This window comes from Triturus cristatus, chromosome 4_2 (genome assembly GCF_964204655.1).
Source record: "Triturus cristatus chromosome 4_2, aTriCri1.1, whole genome shotgun sequence".
Classification (NCBI taxonomy): Eukaryota; Metazoa; Chordata; class Amphibia; order Caudata; family Salamandridae; genus Triturus; species Triturus cristatus.
In genome coordinates this window covers 343,079,791-343,105,680 of record NC_140586.1, presented here as the reverse complement: position 1 = coordinate 343,105,680, position 25,890 = coordinate 343,079,791, and the positions used below count along the sequence as shown (strand labels likewise).

Here is a 25,890-nt window from a genome sequence, read left to right as displayed (position 1 = left end):
ATGCTATTATTAAGGCTCCTGCTCTTGATAATAGGGAAAAGCTATTGTCATTTGCAGGTCCATGCAAGTATTACAGCAAAGTTCATACAAGGCTTTGCCACCAATGGAACCTCTCAGGGAACTAACGAGGAACAATACTGAGTTTATTTGGTCTGAAAAACAACAAGCAGCAATTCAACAAATCATAGAGGAAATTGCATAAGCCCTCATGCACCGTTTTGGTATATCATTATAACTGTAGATGCCAGCTTGTATGATTTTGGAGGGGTATTGGGTCAAAAATGTGGAAAAGATGAATGGTGCCTGGCATTTGCGTCATGTATGTTGAGTGATACAGAGAGGATGTATGCAGTAATTGAAAAGGAACTGTTGGCATTTGTGTGGGCCATTGAATCTTCTGAAACTATGTGTGGGGAAGTTGGATCAGCCTCAGCATTGACCATAAGCCATTGGTGGGGATTTTTTTCACCAGGTGGTGGGTGGAATGCAACAGCATGTATAGCTAGAATCACGTTCAGGTTGCACGAAAATAACTTTACTGTTGAGCAAGTGCCAGGAAAATATAATGTTACAGCAGATTGTCTGTCCAGATTGCCATCCCCGGATGACAGAAGCACAGAGGAGCACGATGAAATTGGGATGCTTACAATGGTAAACACTTTGTAGGTGCAGAATTCACAGGCACGTCAGAGGAGATAGATGAGGATGCAGTGTTGCAACTTGTGAAGAAGTACTTGATGGAAGGGCATGCCAAGGAAAAATGTATGTCTTGTGAGGTAAGACCTTTTTAGGTCTCGCCTAGTGTTGCAGTGCGCATGTGCTGCGCGCTCAGCGAGACATATTGTGAGAGAGGAGATTTCAGAAGGGGACTTGAAACCCTGCCCATCATTTTCATTGAGTTGCGTCAGCGTTTATGCTAAACGCTGGCTTCCCATTGAAAAGGATGCTTTTTGGCCACTGCCCTTTCTCCCTTTTGGACGGCCCATCCGGACTAGCACGTCTGCTTCACGGCTGTCATGAAGCAATTTCTTCAGGGGCCATCTGTTTCTAATTACACCTCGGGATGCGCATCTGTTAAACAGCTCGGTTGCCAAATAGCATTGATAAAGCCACTAGGTTTGGGTTTGTGTGTCGCGCACAAAGATGATTTGTGTAAGACACTTGCAAAGAAAAACATAACTAAAGCAGCTATGAGTCCAGAACAGAAGGGACTGAAAGAAAATGCTTGCTTTTGGTCTTTTTATTTTGTGTCACATACTTCAATAAAAACTTGTCAAAAATGTCTGTCGCACCAGCTTGCCTGCCAAATCTGGGGGTGTTGCCAGTGCTGTTTTTTTAGTGCTGGGTTTCTTTGCATGTTGATGCTGCACTTAGAATGGGTGATTACAAAACTACAATTACTTGAATGGCAAGGGAAATAAAATGACTCCATAAGCAAACATGCACCTGACACTTGGGAGCTCTGTGTACAGATCTTTGCCAGAAGCACACCAACTCACCGACCTGGTTGCTGCTGCACCTATATTGGTGCAGTTGCAGCAGGCACATTCACCTCTCCCCTTGTCTAGTCCCGGCTCCACTAGGATCACCCCCCTCTCTTAACATGGCCTCCGAGGCAGGACCCTCCAGTCCCGGCTCATGGCACCGGCCGGGTGTGACCTCCAGTCCAAGGGCTGCGCCAGGCTTCCCCAGGGCACGCAGTAATCGCACAGGCCTGCCTCACCCATTGTTCGGGCCTGGGCTGTGGCCTGCTCGGGTGGGTGTGCACAGGTATCGCGAGTCCTTGAGCCGCGCCCGCCCACCTGAGCCGCAACCTCGGCCCCGCCCACGTGACAGTCGCCAGGCAACCCTTGAGCTATACAGCGCGGTATGGCATTAGCAGGTCGCGCCGCGCACCCCGGGGCTGCAGTAGTCAAGCCACTTAAAGGCAGGGGAGGCTGGTGCATAGGGGCGAGATGGGCGTCGCCCTCCCACCCTGGGGGACAAAAAAAATGCCTGTTGAAAAACACTGAGCAGCTAGGAATAAATTGTGCTGGCTGCTAGTGCTCAGTGAACAAACATGTACAAAATTGGGGTTTTCTTTAGGGGGGTGTGGGGGTATGGCCTTTGCTCTGCAGTGTCTGCACATGCTTTTGGCTGGGCGAAGATTTCTTCGACCTAGAGCCAGAAAGCAGGGCAGTGACGACACACTGGTGGGTGCAGCCTATTACTAACTACCAGAATAGCATTTCGATTTTGGGCGTTATTCCCTTGGCCCAGGGCGGAGCTGGAGGTCCTCCATTAATTCCAATGGCCGAGGGTGGAGCATTCCGGCAGGTTTAGAGTTTGTGGGGGTGTGGCAGTGGCCTTTGTTGTCTCCTCCACCAGACCCAGCAACAGTTGTTTTTGTTCAGTGATTGGTTTGCTGTGGTCTGGGGGAGGAGTCGATTCGAAATCGAAAGAATTTTCCAGTTTGGGCTTGTGCTCTCATTGGTATTGCCACGCTCACTGCTGCAGTCCTCTTTGGAGTCTTCTCCGAATTCTCTTAACTCTGGAACAGGAGGAGAGTTTGTGTTTTTAACCCGGTGTATCCTCGCCGTCTCTGGCACTTTACAGGTAGTTGCAGCAGACACCGAGGGTGCTTTAGATGAGAGAGAGAGGGGGAGGTAGCGGGACTGGACTAGAGTGGATATTTTTGCCCTTTTTTTTTCAGTTATATAGCGCACACTCGACCCGAAGGCGCTTTACACGAGCAGGCTGCAGCAGTATCCCGGTGTAGGTCATAGGCCATCAGGAACTGTTTTCGATCGATCTACTCCGTGTACTCTGGAGGAGGGGGCGGGGCGAAGGAAGCAAATTAATGAACACTAACAGTCGTATAATATTCTCAAGTTAAAAAAAGTTTAAAACCCTCAACGCTAACCAGAGAGATTCACCACAGGCAGGGAGAGCCTGCGACCGTAGGCTACCGAGCTCTGTGAAAAAGCGAGTGTCAAACGTTGTCACGTCGTTGGCTAGCAGCTAAGGGCCAGGCTACACAATCTTTTTAATGCCCTGTGAGGCGAACGGACGTTACAGTCGTGCTTCATGGCTGCTTGTAGAGCGCTTACGCCCTAGGGGCGCTTCAAAGCACTACAGTGGATTCCGTAATCAACGGAGAGACCGAGAGAGCAATGTAGGCTTTGACGAGTAAGTTTCACTTTCACTTCTGTCCATTTATGTCCCTCGAGCATGGTAGTATAGCAAGTTGCTATACTACCATGCTCGAGGGATATAAATGGACAGAAGTGAAAGTGATTAGCAGGGGTGCCATGGACCCTGGTGCTAGGTGAATGGGCCCGCCATTCATAATAAAAGACGGACAGACAGACTATGGATGCAGTGGGCTCCTAACATCTCTGCCCCCCACCCCCCGGGCCACGGTGACGGCCCCCACCAGCCTCTCACCAGGCCCTCGGACTCCGGCCTCCTCCCCTCTGGCTTCGGGGCTTTTCAGTGAGCAGGGCCGGCGGGTGGTGGCTTCCTGGGGGCGCCGTGTTTGAAAGTGTATTATGCTTGAAGCACCTTCTGCAGCGTTTCTTTCCCCCAGCAATGACCAGGCCTCACATAAATGTCAAGATAACTCGTGTGATTAATTATCTTCCTGGAGAGAGATCAGCATTTTGGATAGTTGAGGTTTTGACTTCGGTGAAGTTAGCGCAGAGGGTTAATATGCCTGCTGCAAAGAACGTGTGCCAAGTAGCTTACAGAGTGTGTATGATGTAAACAGATCAGCAGGTTACTGCTTTCAAAAGAGACATCTGATCTTTTTTGTTACTTGCAATTTAGAACTTAATGTCCTCATATAGAATAGTGAGCTATTAACTTTCATCCCAGAACTGCATACACACTGCAAAGTATACATTATTAGAACATTGATTAATGTTGCAAAAAGGGTTAATTTGGCTAGAAATCGATTCTTATTATTAAAGAAAACTCCCAACTATGCTGTTTCTTTTTCGACTCTGCGTTTGTGCTTCTCCACACCAAGCACTCTTAAACTATACTGCCTACCAGTATGGATGACATGTGACTCCTACACTTTTAGTCCGTTGGCTTATGTAACCTTTCCTATACACTGATTTACACACGTATCATATGATTGATTGTCTCTGTGTAATGTGTGTGATGCAAAGTGCTCGGACACCCTACACTGGTATGAGTGGCGCTATATAACTAATTCAATTCAGCTGAGAGAGTGTGGTTATGGAGACTTGGTCACTGTTAAAGGGTGCTAGTGAGAGAATCCGTGGTGGAGGTGGTCATGGGGGGGGGGGCGCTAACTAACAATGTCGCACAGGGCGCCACCAGCACTAAAGCCGGCCCTGTCAGTGAGAAGCACTCTCCCTCGCTCCGAGATTCGAGAGTGCGTGGGCAGTTGTTTGTCACTCTCTGTTGTGACTTTAGTCACTCTGATTTGTGGTATGCGTTTTACCTGTCTGCCGTGAAAGCACCAATTTCTCAGAGTTTCATTTATTGTGCAACTGCTACCTTTCCTTTTAGCTTGTGCAGGACATTGTCTGAGTCGTTCCTGGCAGCTGTTATAATTTATTTGCGATGTGTACATGCTTGTATGTGACAGTGAATTTTTTTTTTTAGCTCATATAACTGCAATACTCCGAACATACTCCTCTGTTCATGCGTTTTGTGTGGGGCAAACAATGAGTATAGGCGTGTACCTTTTGGTATTTCTCAGATTTTTTTCGGATTTCCCTTTTGCAATTACACTTTCACCTCTGTCGTCCATCACCAGGGGCATTTTATTTTCAGTTGTAACATAAAGCGAAATAACGTGATCCCCCATGTCAGTCTACACTGTGGGGTCATGGTGGAATGATTGAAGCTGAGCTGCAAGAAACAACGTTAACAGAATCTTAAACAAGTGCAAGCTCGTGCTTGCTGGGAACGAAATTCATTGTGAGCCTGTAAGGTAAATATAGCGAAGAAAAGTGCATTTCGCAGGGATCGAGGAAACGGGCAACACACCACTAAGGTAGCATCAAGTTAATTTAAAAAATCGATATAATTTAAGAAAAAATAGAAACATGTTTAATTGATAAGGAACAGTAAATAGGCTTTGTTTGATGTCTCTCTTTGACGCCAGAAATACAGCGTTCACCGAAGACAGTGGGCCACTGTCTTCGGTGAACGCTGTATTTCCTTTGCTAGAATCCGAAACTAGGCCGCAGGAGGCCTTGAGATGCCACGCAGAGAAAGAAGTGCGAGCTGCCCAACTGGAACATTTGATTGCGCTGTCAGAAGAGAGTTCTGTTAATGTAGGGAAAATGACGTGTTTGGGTTTCCTTACTCACCCACGATATCTCCACTGTTTTTCTGAATTTTCTAGTTTCTTAATTACTCTCAACCAGTGATACTCAAAGTAGGCCGGGGACCTTCCCATGCGGCCCCTGGTTGAGCAGCAGCACCAGGCCGCAGTTTACTTTACAAAGCATTATTAACTGCAGAAGAAGCGTTTCGCCATGGTACATGAGATTATAAAAGTGCGTTGTATTTTATGTTTTTTAATTAACAGTTTTCAAGCATGAATTTGGAAACATGATTCATGCCCACCTCCCCTGAGAACAATGCCAATCAGCAAAGTGAAATAAAACAATGACCCAAGATTACACAGTTTGGTCAAGTGCGGAAGCTGGGATTGATCCCAGGCAACGGAGGGCATCTGGTGTGTGTGGCATACATGCCAACATTTCCGAAGAGAAAAGTGGGAGATTTAGGAAAAAATAATCGGGAGATTGGGGGCTGACTTTTGCACACACATGCGTCATCACGCATACACGTGCCTACAAAAGGACAATGCACCAGTTCTTTTAATTTATTGGTCCAAGAAGAATCACTAACTTAAGAGAATTAACTAGATGCAGTGCGAAAGCGCTTTCTGTAAGGCGGGTGGGCCAGCTGCAACTTACTGCTGTGCGCTACAAAAATAAAATAATATTAAAAAAAAGAACAGAATGGTTACAGAGGAGCAGGTGGATTAGGAGGTGTAGGGTAAGCAATGGGTACCGAGTGCGGTGGGGGAAACAAAAAAAAGAAAGGCAGGTTGAGGGAGGAGGGAAAGGCAATATACTATGTGTGTAGGGTAGAGTAGGGGACGTGGTACGATGGGAGATATTGGATTGTGTAGTTGTATTCAATGCCATGTAGTTTGGTTCAGTGCCAATATGGTTTCGTATAGTATAATGTGATTGATAGTTTCATTGTTGACCTCTGTCTTGAAATCTGTGTTGTTGATACCTCAGGGGACTGCCCCCCAACACACTCTTTTTTTTTTAACTTTAATATCGCAGCACCGTCTTCACAGACACCGCGCTATGCAATGCAATAGGTGTTGCTTTTGGTACTGTAAATAACAATACCTTTTAATTTTTTTAAAGGCATTGCTATTTACAATGTCAATAGCTCAAAATAATGTGATTGCGAGACCTATTGCATTGTAAATGCTTGTTTTTAAAGTGTCTGAGGATTTGGAAATGGCAGGGAATTTAATTTTCAAAGGGGTAAAATGTGTTCCTCAGGGTGCCATGCAGGAGGAGATTTCGAAACTGGTGCATGAGGGGCACCAAGAGATGTCTTCCATGAAAAGACTCATCAGGGCTAGTTTTTGGTGGCCTGGCTTGGATAAGATGGTGGATGATGTGTGAGGGTAAGTCCTGTGTGTGTGAACAGAGACAACATGCTTAAGATTTTCCCTGCTCCTCTCAAACCTGTGTCATGACCAAATTCACCTTGGGAGAAAGTGGCCTTCGATATCTCGGGAACGTATAACAATTTGCCCCAGGAGGCCAGATATACTTTGGTCATAATTGACCATCACTCCAAGTGGCCAGAAGTCATGTTCTTTGCACATGCCACCTGTCTGGTTGTGACTGAGTTCTTTATAAAAGTTTTTGTGCCTAGAGGTGCTGCTGACTGATAACAGAGTGCAACTTAAATTGCGTGAGATGGAAAAAGTTTTGAATAAATCTGGAATCAAGCATGTCACCACCACTTTATATGAGCCACAAGACAATGGTCAGGTTGAAAGCTTCAACTGTGTCCTTAAGGTATGTAATCGAAGTAGCATGCAAGTCTGCGATGCGATGGAAGAATGTTTTATGGGAAATATTATGGATGAATTGGATTACTCCCCATTCAGTTACTTCCTTTCCGTTTGTTGAAAGGAAGAGATCCTGTATCTAAGTTGTGTCAGGGTGTATAAAAGATCAAATGACAAGCGTGAATAGTATGGATCTTGATAAAGTATTTGAGAGGGTAAAGGAGAAAGAAGAGAAGATGAAAGTGAGGAATGATGGCAAGTGAAAAGCGAGAGAGCCTGCCTTTGTAATGGGAGATCGGGTGAAGATACTTAAACCGGGGTTTACTGTGAAGGGCGTTTCCAAATTTGGTGGAGTTTTGAAGCTGGCGAAAGTTAACCAGAGCAGTCTGGTCACTAAAGAAGGCAGAGTGTGGAATGTGAGAAGGGTGCTCGAGTGCAGAAGTGTAAGGGAATCAGAGGGAAGTCCTGGTGTGATTAGAATGGGGAAGTCAAACTCAACTTTGAGCAGCTGGAGTGAAAGTGTTCCTGTTGGAACAAAAGGTGATTTGTCATTTGATGCTACAGGTATGGGACATTCCTTTGAGAATGAATCTGTGGCATCACAGGTAAAGAAGAGTTGCCACTCATCCACCAGCAAGGTTTGATGACTAAGCTTATTTCTTTCTTTTGAAGTTTACTGTTTTAATGGGGGAAACGTGTTACATATACATAGTCCTTGTGGGTAACATGTTTACTTTAATGTACTGTTCTTGTGCTGCTGTCTCCAGAGTGATATTTTAGAATCCTAATGGAAGGCAGTTTCCAGAGGACTTGTTTGTGTGCAGTCCTGTTGTACTGTGCTGCTACCAATAAAGAAGCTTTTATATATAACCCAGCGCTGGAATATAACAGAGGAGTATATTGGAGACGTCCATGCGAGTCAGGTTTGAAACAGGGACATTAACTATTGTTATAATCGATGCCAGTTCATATCATTTGTAGCAGTACTCTACCAGTTGCAGGGTAGCAAGGAAGACAATATAGTGTGTGGCTGGGTTCCAAGTATTTAAAGGTGCAGAGGCACATTATTCTGTAATTGAGAACAATGATTTGACATGTTATGGCAATATTAAAATTCTGCATTTTTTTGGGGGGTGCTATATTTGATCCCAAACCTTTAAACGTTTCCTTTATGGAAATGGCTTTTGATAATGTGTCATCAAGAATCTGTAGGAGGATTGCACAATTGCAGGGTCAAAGTTTGAGCCAGTGTTCAGAAGAGAACTACAGATTGTTTCAAGTGAAAGCCAACGAAAAAAGCTGCAGATCGTGTGGAACATTATGAAGATGGAAGGAAAAACAAGATTTCCAGATAATGGAACTAGCTTTGGTTGAGGAAGAATCGAAATAAGGCTATGGAACTAGACACATTTTGACAGAGATCAGTTTGTCAATTCCAGAGGGGTGGACCTGGATAATGTAATGTCACAGATGAAGGAGTACATTAACAGTGGGTGGCCAGAGAAGAATAAGACTCAGGTCAACGTAGAGGACTTCTGGAAAGTGAGAGAAGAACTCTGGTTAGGGGGTAGCTTGTGTGTAGAGGAGGGGGTGATTCGATTAGAACTAGTTAAGAAGATATTTATGTGTGTGCAATAGAAAGACATTTACTCATGTCTAAACTGGATCTGAGTTGACTGATAGAGGCCTGACATGGATGTTTTCATTGCTGCACTATCAAGGGATTGTATTGAATGTGTAAATAGTGACACGTCGGAGAGGATGGTCACCCAAGCATTATATTTCTCATACTTTTCTAAAGTGCTTTGGGAAAGAGTATGTTTTGTTTGATATGTCCAATCCGACATGCAAATGGAGTAGATGGAGCACAACAATTAGGTGTGAGTTTGGTGAATCATTTTTAGGTCTCGCCTAGCGATGCAGCACAAATGAGCTGCCATCGCTTTGCGAGGCATGCAGTATACACTGTAGTGTGGAAGCTTTGTGGAAGCTCCGCCCACTCTCTGCCCATTGGCTTTTGTCTTAAATGCTGCCTTCCGATTGGTTTGAGGCTTGTTAGTCCCTCCTCAGTCATCATTTGTATCCTTCCACGGCTACTGGCCCCTTTACTCCTAACACTATTTTCTTTTAGGTCTCGCCTAGCGATGCAGCACGAATGCGCTGCCATCGCTTTGCGAGGCATGCAGTATACACGGTACTGTGGGAGCTTCGTGGAAGCTCCGCCCACTCTCTACCCATTGGCTTTTGTCTTAAATGCTGCTTTCTGATTGGTTTGAGGCTTGTTAGTCCTTCCTCAGTCATCATTTGCATCCTTCCACGGCTACTAGCCCCTTTACTCCTAACACTATTTTCTTCCCTGACTCCCCCCCAGGCCCCTCACCGCCCCCTCCCTCAGTCTGTGACTTCTCACCCTGCGCCCTCCCACTCCCATTCATTTCTTTTTGTGTCTTCCATGCAATAGGACACCTGTAAATCACGACGTGCTTTGTTTATGTTTAGCGCGCCGTGCCACTGGTCCGACTCCCTGTCGCTGTCTCAAGCCGTGGGGGAGGCTGGCCAGTTATCGTCGATAAAGAAAGAGCTGGGAGGGCAGCCCATTGTTTAGCACCTTTGCCACCGCGTCCTGCCATTGCAGTCAAAGGACGCCCCTGCTGAGAGACCGGAGGCAAAAGAGTCGACCTCCGAACAATCAGCCAGTGCCACCGGACCACCGAGGCAGCCGTGACCCAAAACGCCTGCTCCGAAAATCCTCACATGTTTAGTAACTCGAGAACTGGCTGTGGGAGGGAGTGGTGGATTCACTTGGACGCAATCTTGCCCCGCATATTATACCTCAGAGTAAAGTTGATTGATTGATTGAAACATAGACTAGGAATATGATGGAATTGAGAAATATGAAAGATAAAATACCAGTACCAACATCCTTTGGAGCGCTACAAATTGACTTTTCAATAGCACATCGGCAGCAGTTTTGCTCACTGTTATCTTTGATATGCTTATGATGCTATGTCTGTGCCCTGGGATCTCTCCATATCACCAATCATTTTTACTTCTGGAACCCCAATTTTGTGAATCAACATCTGAAATGTTTTTTCATACGCGGTGATGTCTCTCTGCCTACAGAACACGTTGGCTTCCTTGCAAGGGCAAGGTGTTTGAAAAAAGAGCGAGGCCAGATGATTGTAGAGGGCCCCCTTACAATCCATGGGGGAAGGGGTGGAGGCTAAGATTTTGGTACCCCACTGACGCATTGGTGTAACTTGGAACAGCATGCATTCTAGGTTCATCACACATTATTCCTCTGTGGTGTCATCCAACACAGAATTGACAGCAGAAGATTTACGCGCATATTTGAGTTATTCTGTGACTTAATAACGCACTCTGCAAAGACCTCCACGTGCGATATTTAGCAGTATAAGCTCGCAATTACCGCGTCACTCATAACAAGCTGCTTAGATGTCAGAATGCTTGGGGTGCTGTACTGTACAGAGCTACCAGTGCAAGTTTTAATTCTGAAGTTTGTAGAATGGGTTCCATGATCCCACTGTGCAAAATGTAAGAACGTTTACAGGTTAGAACATTATTTGAACTGCACAATTTCTCTTATGGCTTGGAGTTCAAGCCGCTCATGCATATAGACGACTTAAATCTACACAAACAGAAAACTCTGGAGGTGTTAAAGCCTGACCTAATATCGTTGCCAGTGCTTGTTCAACCTTGACATTCCAGCAAAGGTTAGCCCGATCTCAAACCATAACAAGTTTTGCAGATCATATTTGTTTCGCAGATCATATTTCAAGTTTGGCTCGGGTTTTTCTCGGGCTCATGATCAGTTTCAGTTTCATACCACACTGTTCTTTACCTCCACATTCCTCTGCTGCTCCACATACCTGACAAAGCAACACAAGCATTTGCAATGCTAGCTGGTCCAACTTATGCTGCCAGCCTTTTGACTTTGTCAATGCATTAGCTTTGTCAATGCATATTGGTTTTTGTAAAACGTTATTATTTGGGACTAACAATTACCTTAACCCCTTTCCATGGCGCCCTACTGAGAAAAAATGCTCTTTTCATCCTGTTATAGCAGTTGTGTAAGGCTAAATGAGAAGAGTTAATATAACACCCAGGATAATGTGCTGCATGGCTAAATACTTTTAAGATCCTAGAGGCGAGACCGTTGCATTGCAAATGCTTGTTCTAGGTGGCCTCAGAGAAAGTCTGTATAGTGGGATGTAAGCAGATCATTGAGAAGGAGTACACTAGGACATGGGGAAGTACTGGACTTATAATGGGTTTGAATATCACAAGTCAGAATTGTAGCACCTGAAAATCAGTGGGGATGGCTGACAGGCTCAAAGGAAATATTGAGAAAAGAGGTAGAATGTCAAAGAGGCAGTTGGAATTGGAGAGTGGTCCACTTGCACTAATTAGAGCCAGTCAGTGTTGACTAATGTCAGAGGGTAGCGCAAATTGTGGACTGCATGTACCATGATGCAAAGGAGCAAACGTTTCTAGATATGATGTGCAGTCCGGCCACACCCTTTTCCCAGCCCAAACTGATTTTCATGACCTCTTCTACCATTTATTGCATGCTCCTAATGTTCCTTTTTGTAAAAATTGTACTCCAGCCCATTGATCACACTTCATCCGGCCCGAGCCACAGAGTACGGCTTGAGCCGGAGAGTATGGCCTGGGTGCGGAGAGTATGACCCAAGCCGGAAATTCCTGTCCGACTACGAACGTAACTATACGACTCGTAAATGACCGCTGTGAATACCAAAATTCGTAAAGTTAGACTCAGATTGCCTTTGTGAATTGGGCCCTTAGACTGCTCGTTCACATCTACCACTGAGAGTCAAGTGCAGAAGGGGTGCTTGGCCCGATTGCTCAGGATCCATAGTAGTTTGGCCACCGTGACATAAGGATTAAAACCCCTTTGTGTCCCATGGACCTCTGAAAGGGGATTTGACACACATAATAACACGTTATGATGGATTTAAACAAAACAAAACATATTCATTACATCACTATCACCACATACATGTGAAATAAAAGATTTTACTTATGACAAAAAAACAACACATAACATTGACTACAAAGAATTTCCAAAACAACAAATGACAAAAAATGGTTGTAACTGTCTAGCATATAGAACTTAAATGACCCCCATAAAGTTTGTATGGCGCAAATTCAAAACTCCGGGCATGAATAATACTGGTTCACTCCTGCCCAATCAAAGTCCAATAGTTCCCACTGGAAGAATCAGTAGATGAGAGGAAATTAAAACTTAATAGGTGATAGGTAGCAAAAAAACACACTGAGGTTTTGGTCTCCTGTTTAATTAACAAAATAGACTATCCTCAGGACTATGCATAGATGAAAGCAAACCCAGTTATGGTCTATACAAGAAGGTGTCTTGATTGGAAGGCTCAAACATCCATTGCAAAGCAGTGTTGTCAAAGCAAATGAATCAATCCTCACTCAACAAGCAGAATAAATCAGGAAAAATGGAATAAGAACCATCAGCAAATATTTATACCAGTCAGCACCAAATTTCTTGGTAGGCATAGCCCTAAATGTCTCTTTCATTGTGGGCTCCCAAACTCCATGTATACAGCTGACGGTCAGACCCTGTCCCTGGTTCAACATGGGGAATGCGGATGACAAACAAATGAAAATCCACTTTGAGACACTAAGTACTGCTCCACAGAATGCGATAGTGGATGCCACTGAGGTGCCAGCAGAAAGGACACAAACGACAACAGTGGAAAAAGAATTGGACCTCAGAATACTGCAGCTAGACATGAAGTGCAGGTTAGAAAAAATTGATTCCAAGATGGACAACCTCACTGAGCGAATGGATTGCATAAAAGACCGACTAAATGTACATGCAGATCTTATTGGTCAACTAGAGCAGTGTACTTCGGATAATGAAAACAGATGAAAAGATGAGCATGAGAAACTGCTTCAAATGGAAAAGATCCTTCCAGTAATAAGGCCCCAAATAATGTACATCTGACAGCAAGATGAAGACAAAACACCCAGTGCATACTCGTAATTGTAATTGCCGAAACTATGAATACTGACCACATGGAAGACTTCATTGAGAAACCACTAGGGAAGCTATTCATGCATACTCTCTTCTCAGTGGCGCAAGCCCAGAGTTCCCTGAGACTGATGTCCTTGCCACCAACTCCCTACGCGAGTTTGATGTATGATGACTGCTTGCTTCTCTCACACAGGGAAATTCTGACCTTATTATCTACTTTTCATTCATATAATATAGCATATATAAGCATCTGACATAAAAGGTGGATCCGCATGAGAATAATACAATGAGCCTCCTGATCCAGACTGCTGCACACAGACTGAATGGTAAAGTTGAATGTTGGAGTTTGTGGATGAGGAGTGTGGGCCATGTTTTCTTATTTTCTAGCACGTTGAGGTGCACTAGAGCGGAAGGAGGCTGGGATGATAAGAATACGCACTGCACAGTCAGAGGTACTATAAATGGCATAACTTGAGCCTGCTATCATGCCTAAATACAGAAAATACAACCTTTTCAAGAAGAGAGCTCTAGGCTGCAAACATGCACCCTAACAGCACAAGATTCCTTGAGGAACTCAGATAATGTGTCCGCTTACATTAATGAAGTGGAATGTCCAAGAGGTAAATGGCTCTTGCAAAGTAAGGTAGGTCATGGCATACCTACAAAGGAATTAACTATTTGCTTTTTATTTATTTATAAAGAACGAACATGACCTAATAGGGTATCAGAGTGCTTTACAGGAGGGGGAGGTAAGATATAAGTAGGAGGCAAAAGAAACAGTCACAGATACAAAAGAGGTACAAACAGAGAAGATTAACAAATTGATAAACTCGATCTCCATAGGAAGTCAGCAATATAGTAGTCATAATCAACAAATGAATAATAGTCAGGGATAATAAGATCAAGAAACAAAAGGTGTGATTTTAGGGCAAAAAATTGTTAATCAGAAAAAATGTCACTACTTTTTTTATGGAGGCTGTAGACGGAATCAGGCAGATATCCAGAGGCAGAGAATTCCAAATGTTCTTGGCAATACCTGAAAAGGCTCTGTTGCACGTTTTCGTTTTGTGGAAAAACTGTGGTTTCAGTAGCAGAGAGCTGATACTTCACAATGTTCTGCATACCCCCTTTGGTTCTAGCTTTAGTGTCAAATACCTAAGGGTATTGAAATGTAAGGCTTTATGAGTCATGCACACAATCTTTAGTTGTATTCTTGTTTCATAAGGGAGCCAGTTCAGGGGTTTTAGATCCGGAGAGATGTGATTAGTTCTTTTTGTTCCGGTGACGAGTCTGGCAGAAGAGTTAAGGGAGGCCCTTAGAAGGACCAGCTTGTATCTACGTAGACCACAGAGTGTAGCACTTTCGTAATCCAGTCTGGGCAAGAAAAGAGCTTGGACTGCAGATTTAAGGTCATCCTGAGGGAGGAAATGTTTTAGATTACTGAAAATGCTCATCTGATAATTGTCTCTTCTGTGTTGACAGTACTGATGTGATCCTTCATATTCAAAAATGTGTCTAGTGTAATTCCCAATGCTCTAACAGTCTATAATGTGAGGAGAGCAGTAGAGGGCAGTTAAATGCTTCATCCATAGGTCGATCTTGAGATTGTGGATAGGAGGGGTAATGAGGAGGAATTCCATTTTGGCAGCGTTGAGCTAGTGATGGTTGCCAGTGAGCCAATTCTGAGTATTTTGTAATGTAGTGTTGAGGGACATTTTCTTCGGGGGGAGATTTTCAGATACAATAGGGTGTCATCTGTATACATGTGATAATGAATGCTAGCGGATGTCAAGCAGTCTACTAAAGGCTCATTGAATAAGTTGAAGAGAGTGGGTGAGAGAGTGGATCCCTGTGGGACCCCTAGGGTGACGGCGGTGGGCTTGGACAGGGATTGGTTTACTGTGACTCTTTAGGTTCTGTTGTGGAGGAATGAAGTAAACCAATGCAGGACAGACCCTAATAACCTCATACTCTATTCAAGTACGTTCAGTAGACTGTCGTATTCAACAGTGTCAAACGCAGAACAAAAGTCAAGGAGGATAAGAAGACACGATTCATTCTGGTCCAGCATTTTTAATATGGTGACCACTATGTTTGTGAGTGCTGATTCTGTGCTGTGACCATGATGGAAGCCAGATTAGTATTGGTCATGGAGTTGGAAATTATCTATGTGGTTGCAAAGTTGGATCAGGACACATTTTTCGAGAAGCTTCACCAGAGTGGGAATGTTTGAGATTGAGCAGGAGTTGTTAGGATCTGAGCAATCTGCAGTTGGTTTTTTCAAGATGGGGGTTACCTGCCCTGCTTTTAGGCAATCAGGCCTTGGTGGAGCGATGCATTTGCGATCTTAGTCTATAAGGGGAGAATAGAAGATTTGTTCTCCTTAAAGATATTCAGAGGTAAAGGGTTGATTAAGTGATTAGATGGTTTCAACGCTATAAGCCTGTTGTGATTGTCACTTTCATTGAGGGGTTTCAAAGAGTGCCAGGAGGCACTGTTTTTAGGGCAATGCCCACAGTGATTAACAGGATCAGCAGTCTGTGAGGGATGCGGAATGATTTGTGAGATAGCTAGTAGGAGTTCCCTAACTGACTGCAGATCATTTTCACAGATTTTCATTTTTCCCAAGAAGAAGGAAGCAAAGTCCTCACAGTTTGGGAGCGTGTTGGGCCCAGTGGTGAGTGGGTTTGGTAGGTTGAGTGATTGTTGCTTGATAATTTCAAAAATGCTTTAGGTCGATTTCTAGCTTGGTGTTGCTGGGTTCTAAAGAAGTTGGCTTTCAAGCTTCTGATTCTTCTGTTGTATTTGTTCCTCACTGATCTTAAGCGTTTTAGGTGCTCCAGGGAAGGTGAGGATCTCCAGGCTAATCTCAAATTGCGTCTTTCAATATGCAGGTTGTCATTGAACCAAGGTTTAAAGACTTTGGTGGATATGTCTTTTAGTTGAAGGGGGTGATGAGTCACGGATGTTCAAAAGGAAGGCATTGTAAAAGTTATGTGAAGTTGTGAACATCTTTCATGTCCCATAAATTGTTAGGTTTTATGTTCAGAAGGCTTCTTTTCCATTGTTTTGGTTTCTTTATTTGAGCTCTTTTCTGGATCACAACTGTATTGATGAGGAAGGTGATACAGTAGTGGTCTGTGCAGTCATAAGGGATAATTGACTCCAATGTGGTGTTGTCTGTTTTTGCAATGACAAGGTCTAAGGTCTCGCCCTTGTAGTGAGTAGGGCTGTTGCAGATTGTTGTCCCGTATGGGTAGTGCCACTTACTCTAACATATATGTGCTTCTATAATAGGTGGCCTAAAAGAATAAAGAAAACAACCAAATGAAACATTATGTAAATACCTGTAAAAGGCATTGTCTTCATGCTCACATGTAGTGTTCACATGCACATCCTGGTTGATGGTGTGAAAAAGTCACACCAAACTCATGCTCTCACATCATACGGTGTGTGGCCCACACAAGGAAATACTGTACATATGCTAAATCAGTCAAACACTCCTACAGTGAGGAAAAGGCCTGTTAGTGATCATGGTTGATGCAGCTTCAGCGATTCTAATGATATACCCATAGTCTGTTCTTGGAGTCAGTTGCATATTTATGCATAATACAAGTCTTCCATATATATCAAAAGTAAGAATTGGGAAACCAATCAACATGAATATATATATATATATATCACCACAACAGAAATAACACAGCACTCTCCGGAGGATTTTTTGTAATTCCTTTATTTAGCAAGCCATTTTCAGCAAGCCATCTTCCTCTTGCCGTATGATAGTAAGCATGTAAAAATGCTCCAGCCATCATACTTACTAGTCAGAATTGTAAACGTTTGAAAATGCTCCCGCCCGAGTGTGCAAGAGTTAATCATCAAGCTATCCTACTACATGCTGTAGAAAGGAGAATGTGGTAAGCTGATTGGTAGCCAGAGGAGAAACATCAGTAAAAACTGAGTTCAATCAGTTCAATAAAGCATCACAGGTCAAAATATCCAGAAATAGTTGCATAGTGGAAAAAATGAATCCCTTCACCTACCCTTCGTCCACGATCCCGTAAGTGACTGGGAAAGTAAACATTATTCTTTCAAAGTACTTCTCTCAATTGTAGCTGCAAGCTGATTGGAGGGATGTTTCACGCACCAAGCGTATGACATGGCAAAGGATAACCTGCGGGTTGCTAGGCTACCCCAGAGCACATAGGCAAAAATGCCCCAATGGAGAAGGCTTGTGTTTTGTGTGGGGGCCGTCCTCTCAGCGAATGGCAGACAGGTATACCCACGCGGCCCACTGGTTGCTAGGCAGCCCCAGAACCAATTGGGGAATTGTCAAAACTGGGCCAATAGAGCGGGCTCGAGGGCAGGTCATGCTCTGTGACCCGCAAGCCTTTAATGTTAGGAACATTATTTCCTTTATCTTACCCCATGCTTTTAACCTTGACATAGATATTTGGGATCATATTAAAATTGTGTTAGCAGCATCTTTAGTCAATTTTAGATCACACTTATTTTCCAGTCTTCTATATCAACATACTGGGATAAACTTCCTGTCTCTAGTATCACCCTGGCACTTTGAAAAGATTTCCAACAAAAACCCCCTTGAGGGGCCCGTTGTGCATAGCAGTGCCAGCCCAATGAGGAGCAGGCCTGATGATGAAGCATGCCACTTTTGGGTGGGTGAGGGCTCTTGTTTCTAAAAAGCAAATGCGTTAGGTTACCACGAAGAATCCGTACTCCTTATTGGATATCTGGAAAATAGATCACAGAACAGTATGGTCTTCTACAAGAGAGACACCTGACAAGAGCGACAGAGGCCAAAATACATGCTGGAAGGCTCAACGCTAAATAGATAGCATCCTACTCCTTGCACGCCCTATGTGTTTTGATGCCCAATTCGCCTGCCACACGAAACACTAGACCAAAAGGAATGATACATTATCCTACACATACTTATGCATCCACGCCCACTACACTAATATGCACACACAGCCCCAATATGGATACATCAACCTATTTCAGCAATGTGTTACTAGCTACATTAAAATACAATTCTAAGACTCTTATCTGGGGAGGTGACTTCAATGTCATACTAGACCCGGCATGGACAGTTCAAGCATGATCATACACCCACAGCCACTAGTGGTTAAACACTTAGTGGCAGATAACAACCTTATCGACCTCTGGTGAGTTAGGCATCCAACACTGAGAGAGGGCAAATGCATGTCTGGATATAATGGCACCTGGTCGAGACTGAACTACTGGCTTGGAACTGCTGATGTAAGGGCTTGGATGGCAGGTGCTGAGCACCTCCCTACAACTCTCAAATCCTGGAGTTACATATGCCTGGCCAGGTGCATTGAGTATTTTCTTGGAGGCTACTGAGTGGGGGGTTAATGATCCAGTGTTCAAGGATGAAATACGCAGCGAAACAGACATTTTCTTTGAGACAAATCAGAACTCCGGGACAGTTCTGCAATGCTGTGGGAAACATACAAAGCCGTCATCGGAGGGCCGGTAGAGTCATACAAGTTGGAGTCCTGACTCAGGGCTTGAATGGTAAACTAGAGACTGAGTTTAAAGCGTTTGAGACAGCTTATGAGAAAGAGGGTAGCAGAAGCACTCTTGCAGGAGCATGCTCTAAACTTCATGAAATTCAAGAAGCAGCGATGAGCGAATGTAACTTAGAGGTAAACGGTGCAAACAGTGATGTAGCTTCGTAACTTACAGGTTAATGGTTAACAGCAGAGATGCAAGAGTCAGAATATATGGGGATGACACCAGACCTGGCAAGACTCTAGCGGCCCTCATAAAGCACCACAGGGAACATACAGCGATCACACAATTGACAGCATCAGATGGGACAATAGTTCAGGAAACCAGTCAAACATGAGACGAATTTCATAAATACTACAAAGATGTATACAGTGCCAAACCTAAGCCAGACACAACTACCCTCGACACCGTCTGGGACACCATAGCACTTGCCTGGTCACAGCCGGCGCGTAGAATTTATTTTGATGTGCCCCTCACCATTGAGGTTATTCAAAGTCTCCCTAATGACAAAGCTCCCGGCCTTGACAACCTGAGAGCACAATTCTATAAAGAATATGTGGACTAATTGGCACCCAAGTTCCTAGAGGTGTATGATTATGCACTCTAAAAAAGCATCCTGCGTCCATCTCCAAAAGAGGCGATGATAATAACGAAATTCAAATGCTATCCAAATATTTTGGGAAAAGCCTTATCCAGTAGAGTCCTACCCCTACTACCTGATCTTGTCAGACCAGTTCAGTCGGATTTCACAGCTAATAGATCTATGTTACATAAGCTCAGAAGACTGTTTGCACTACTGCATTACATGGACCTGAAAACAGAAGGAGCAGTGATATACTTATACGCAACAAAAGCCAGGGCTGGCTTTAGGGCAGTGCAACTGGTGCAGCTGCACTGGGCGCTGACCTGTGGAGGGGCGCCCACCTCAGGGGGGTGCTGTGTTTAGCAATAGCTTATGATTGGAGAGATGAGGAGCACTTTTGACCGGCGGTAGTGAGAGAATCTGAGGAGGCGGTCATAGGGTGCGGGGCGCCAAAAATTATTGTTTCACTGGGCGCCACCTGTGCTAAAGCCGGCCCTGACAAAAGCATTTGATTTTCTTGAATGGGGATATCTCTTCTACTTACTGAAATGTCTTGGCTTTAATACAAGATTCCTCAAATTGATCAAATTATCGTATACATAACTGGTGGCACGCATTCGACAAAACAGGACAAAATCGGCTCTGATACGAATCACAAGTGGGACATGACAGGGGTGCCTATTCTTGCCTATTCTATGTGCTGTCGCGATGGACCCAGTTGTGGCCAGACTACAACAACATTATGCAGAAAGCGGGCTAGCTTACACCTCAAGAAAGCTAATCATTTCACCCTATGCTGACAATGTCCCCCTCTATGTGAAACAGCGAGAAACAAATGCGTTACCATCTATCACAAAGCTTCTTAAATTTGTGGGACATTCTAGGACCTAAATAAATTGGGCCAAGTCCATTGCCCACTTTATGTTTGCTTGCCCAATTTACAGACACATCAGAAGTAAGTGGTTAAGACCTGTTTGTATATTGCTGGGCTCAAGAAATTATCTGTCTGTTTTACGTGTTCTCAGGACAGATACTACCTCCCTCACTGTGATCTGCGGGGTGGCGAAATACCTGGGATGCGCATGGGTGCTACGTTCAAAGTTTTTGACACTAAAAAATATGGATTAGGCCTATACGAACTGTTTTGCACTATACTGATGTATATTACTTTTATAATACTTAAATTTTAGGGTTTTTTCCCCATTTCTTTTATTTTTCGTTTTTATATAAAATGCATTTTATCTTTTAATTTTAATTTGTAAATGAATTGTTATTGCTAGTTCTATATCAAATTACTTCCATGAATTGTATAAGGATTGATTCTGCTTTTATGATATATTTTGTATCGAACAAAGCTTCTATCTTAAATTGGGCTAAATCCACTATGATGCCTCTAACTGACAACACACAGATGCAAACTAGAATACCCCCTACAACTGGTGACACCTCAGTATAATATTTGGGTATACGTGTGAACAGGAATGAAAAAGAGATTATACGAGAAAACTATGGGACAACCATGACAAAAACAGAGTAACAAATAGAGAAATAGATTGAACTGCTTAGCTGGCCTGTTGTCACTCCTGAAGATGATACTGCTGCCAAAATACACATTTCAATTAACAAACATACACCTTCCCGACGATGTGACAGTCCCAAGTAGGGGTAGACCAAGATAATATAGCTCCAATGCATTTAAGTGGTCTGATCTGCTGGACAGGTCCACCCCCAACAACTGATATAGACACAACCAGGTGCGCAATCTGATCCTGGAGTGAGCATAAAATGTCAGTCAAAATGACCTACGACGCATCCACCTACTTATCCCTGTGCTCTTAAAGAAATGCGACCAACGTCCTTCAACACTCACCGTCTAACAGGTAAGTATCATGAGGTGATGAGAGTATCCCTCCAGAAGACACAACCCTGACATTGTTGGTGCTGATGCTGCCAAGCACAAACTGGCCATGAGGTGGAGAGAGGACCAGTAACGACAACAAAAGATGAATGTCCACGAGGTGAACAGCTTGAGATGTACTAGGAACCGGTGCCACCTAAAGCAGGCCCAAGGACACAAGGCACCAGTGCACCAATATTTCTTGCAAGCTGACCACTGAAAATACTATAACTCCGAAGTAACAATGCCAAGCATGGAATATCCTCACACGAGAATGGACAAGCGCGCGATGCTCAGAGACTGCTCAGCAGAGCTGCAAGGGAATGGACAGACAACTAAGATAATGAATAATATTTGGCAAATCTATTTAACCAGTCTAAATACTACCTAGTACATACTATATACATAACAGAGAAATGTACTAATTGGTATTGCATCAAAGAGTGTTAGTGCTTAAAAAATCAATACTTTGTCACTTTGATGTGAAGCTTGCTTATCTGTTTTTACTGAGAGACGGTGAGGGTATGATGACTACTAAGGGGAAGAATTTGGAAATGGTAAAAAGTGTGCTCAATAGGGCAGTGGTGTAGGAGGTCTAAGCATAAAATATCTAGTGGCATAAAGCAGCCTCAGCAAGTCACGATATAAGGATGTGGAATGGAGTAAAAAAAGGGAATTGACCTACTATCTAATGTAGTGAAAAGATATAACTGGTGCACTGTAAATCTCTATGTAAAGATGTACATGAGTATGACAAAATCACAATAGGCCACTGTAGAAAGGTATGTGAGGATATGACGAGTGCTCAGTATGTCACTTGGCAAAAATGTGGGATGGTGTGAAAAGTGTTCAACACGTTTCATATTTGTGAGAATATGCAGAACGCCCTCCACCAGGGTGGAGGTTGTGCAAAGATACACAGAGCAGTTGTTAAGTGTCATTGTGGTTGTAAAAGAATGTGAAATAGTGCGAAAGTGGGTGCAGTTCATCTGTAGATCATTTTGCATCCTTATTCCTTTAATACACTCACATTTATGAGACAGGAGAAGGTCAAAGGAATGGGCCCATTTTGTTGCTTCCTCTTTTGTTAATCTCCTGAAATCAAAAAAGAAAATAAAGGTGATTAGGAGAAAATGTGAGATAACTTCTTAAAGCAATTTAGAGTGCTTTCTTGCAGCAACCGAAACTGACTGGCAAAGTGTCATAAGGCTCTGTTGTTTTATGTAAAAGTAGTCCATTTACCCTGACCTTAAATCTGAAGACTAACCCTGTGTCTGAAGAAGACAGACCTCAATATTAATGACTGTGGCCCTGGGAATAAGTAAAAGACTAACTGTGCGTCAAGAATTCTGGTGAAGCATTAGCAGTTGTCTTTGTGTGCACCCACCACAACCTTCCCAGAGTTATAATTCAGGTTGGTCAGGCACTCACCTTCTCCCACAGCTTTATTCTTATCCCTTCCAGTCTTCATGAAAGTCTTTATTGACTACATTGCTACTGTCACCTTCAACCACATCAACTTTATCTATCTTAGGTGTCTTCAATATCTGGTTTGGTAAACCTGACCCAACCCATCCTAGAAGTATTGAACCTTTGGAACCTATCAATGCTCCTTTGTGATCCATCATATTACTGGTAGCCATGTTCTCACCCGGATTGACATACAATGCCATCACCCTTTGTACCAAATATCATAGCAGATGGAAAATGACAACAACCCAAATGTCAAGACCCGTCTAAGAACATGTATGAAAGTTGACGTCAAGGCACTTGAACGAATCCTCTCAGATTGCATGCTAAGACACCCTTGGACATTAGTACAACCAAATTCTAGCTTTAAGCCTCCAGCCATCAAGACTCTGACTACTCCTAAAAACATTTGACTCCCTGGAAATCTATAAAAAACAAGCTGTTTTCTGAATTGAAAGAATTGAAGTAAGTGAATGTGAAAAAATATGTCCTAAAACAAAAATAAGGAATGCTTCCAACTCCTCTGTAAACGGCAGACAACCACAATAGGAAAGCAAGGAAAGATCATTACACAGCACATCTCACTGAAGGCACCGTACCATCCAAAGATCATTAACAAATTCCAGAGCCCAGAATACTCCTCCCTTGTAACATCCATTCTTAAACTCGCTGTTACTCACTAACTACAACACATTTCATCTCCAAAGTCAAAGCCTTCGACACAGACAGTCTCTTGAAGACCTCCAAGCACCCATGACTCTCTCCAAAACACCTATCTCCATTCCTGATTCCTATATTCAACCCACTCTTCCAGTGATTAATTTGTAGGCTTCATTAATGTCAGAGGCATGGTCCTCCCCCTTCAGATCCATGTCCCCGTACATCTGCAAAAACATTCTCCTAATCACTTCGTAAGCACACCCAACCAAAGATATCATCCACCACCATCTGACCCCTGGCTCCCTCCCCAAAAATTAATCATCAAATGTATATTCAGAAATCAAGGCCTTCACACACTAATTTACATTCTGAGAGAAGGGATGTAATAACAAATCTTTTGGTCAAGTGAGGAAGCTGAGAAAATAAAATAGTCTCTCGGTTTCAAGCTTAGCTTTAGGTCACACCTGTGTTTACATTTAGGGCATCTTTGGAGGTCTGCCACAGCAAGCCTTGTAGCTAGAATAAGCCATGCAGACCCTTCTAGGAAAACCCCTATTAGTGGTGTAGCCAGTGTGTCATGTGCCCCAGTGCAAGGATGGAAATGGGTCTTGGCTGCTGTTTGAATTACAAAACACATCAATAATCAGGGTTCAGCGGGTCTCTCGGGCCTCTAAGCTCCTGTGCCAATGCACCTGCTGCACCAATGGACAATACACCCCTGGCGCCCAACTGGATTTAGTCACACTAGCTTAGAAAGAGAGCTTTCCAACAATCAATCCTGTTCAGAACTAGTACCTGAACAACTAGTTTTAGGTCCTTTTTTGTTAAGAAAATTGCTTTCCCTTATTTTCTGCAATTGAAATTGAGCCATTAAAAAAGAAGTAAGAAAATATTTAATTCTCCATAAAGCCCCAGCATGGAATAATGCATTTTGCCCCTGCATGTGTACACATTCAAACATAAATATAAATGGGGAGTTTCCTAGCTATTTACAGAAAAATTTGATATTCCATAAGGTTTTCCAACCTACATTGAGGGTTGAGTCTCATGGCACGGCTGTAAGACTGTAATGCCTCTTGTCCACCTACAAAACCAACGTGCTTGAACTGATTGGCTGCGGTGCAAACAAACTGCTTTTGGCTATTCTGTTATAGCTAGGATTAATGTGGAAGCGACAGTGGGCAGCTGGTAATATGGGGCATTGAGAGGTGAAGTGAGTTGTCGTACAAAGTGAGAATCAGCATCGAGATTTCTTTGAGTAAAATCCACACTACCTCTGGGGTTTTGTTCTGTCAGTGGGGCCTCCCAGCGAGTAAGCAACTAGCTACCCTTACAGGGCTAGTATTAGTGGGTTTAAGTTCTGCTATTCTGCTTTATGAAACTGGAAGCTTTATCTTTGACCTAGGTATAAAAAGGTAAAATGGTGGAAAAAGAAGAGAGCAAACAAACAAAGCCTCAGTCCGAAGCCTTAGTCCATTAAAAAGGCAAAAAGTCTTGGGGGGGTGGGGAAGGGAGTTAAGTCTCAACTGGAAGCCAAAATGCAATCACAGTCTCAATTTCTAGTTATCTACTCCCTGAGATGAGTAAACCTGTATCCTATAGCTCCAACTAGAAGAAAGTCCTTAATAACAAAACCAATATGTTGCAGGAAAGCCTAGGGCTCTTCAACAACCTGTGAAACTTAAGAATGCAACTCATTTGCTACCTGCCTCTTCTGGAACCTCAAAGCTTTGTGAAACTATGACAAGAGAACAATCAGTTCACAACTTAAATGCTTTAGTGAGTGTAGATGGAAGTTTCAAAACTTTCCATGACTGCTTTGAAGACACCAAAGAGTGATGCGATTAGTGGAGGTAACACCTCTTGTCATGCATTAAACGTTGCTTCCCCACAAATGCCTCTCCCGCTATGATCCAAGGGGGGTAAAAAAGGTATTGAATTGGCTGCTGGGGGTAAGGGTGCAAAACCCAACAGAAAAAATCCAAAGGACCTAAATATATGTAACCCTACTATCCTTCTAAAGAGTCCAGTTGTTGGTGTTGATAACTCTGTCAAGTACTTTCATTTGAATTGTGTGGATCTGAAAACCCCAACCAGTGTCCCAAATTTTAGGAACACATGTGGCCCCAAACCAGTGGACCTATAAAATAAAACAAGATAACATGTGTATTCACAAGAACAGAGATGTATGTAACTTATGGTTTTGCCATATAATCATTTATTCAAATCTACTATACCACAACCACTCTGTGTTTAATAACGAGTACGCTTGGCATACTCTGCATGCACGGCAATATGGGCACCGCAAAATGTGAGCTTCCATTCGGCCAGTGTTTTTCAAATAAGGGTATGTACTGATATATATTTTATTTGTCATGATAAATTCTTTTTGATGCTGGGTCTTACCCCTATTTTAGGGGCATATCAGCAAGGGCCGGCGATAATTATCGCTAAGCGCGCCTAGCGCGAGGATAATTATCGCCGGCTACCGCTGGATTTTATCGCTGAGATAGCGCGCTATCAGCGACGCTTATCTTCAAAGCGATAAAATTCCAAGCGCAATCTTCCAAATGTGTGATTATCGCTGGAAATCCAGCGATAAT

The 25,890-nt window shown here is 43.4% G+C and overlaps 2 protein-coding genes across 5 annotated transcripts in view; one reads left to right on the top strand and one right to left on the bottom strand.

The window, feature by feature from the left end:
* The window catches only part of RGS8 (regulator of G protein signaling 8), a 330,667-nt gene that overhangs the window by 35,401 nt on the left and 269,376 nt on the right, over positions 1–25,890 (bottom strand). Inside the window, exon 3 of the mRNA XM_085601743.1 lies at positions 22,188–22,252. Coding sequence (XP_085457869.1) covers positions 22,188–22,252 — 65 coding nt within the window. The remainder of the gene's footprint in view (positions 1–22,187; positions 22,253–25,890) is intronic.
* The window catches only part of LOC146833845 (uncharacterized), a 170,070-nt gene that overhangs the window by 65,164 nt on the left and 79,016 nt on the right, over positions 1–25,890 (top strand). The window lies entirely within an intron of this gene.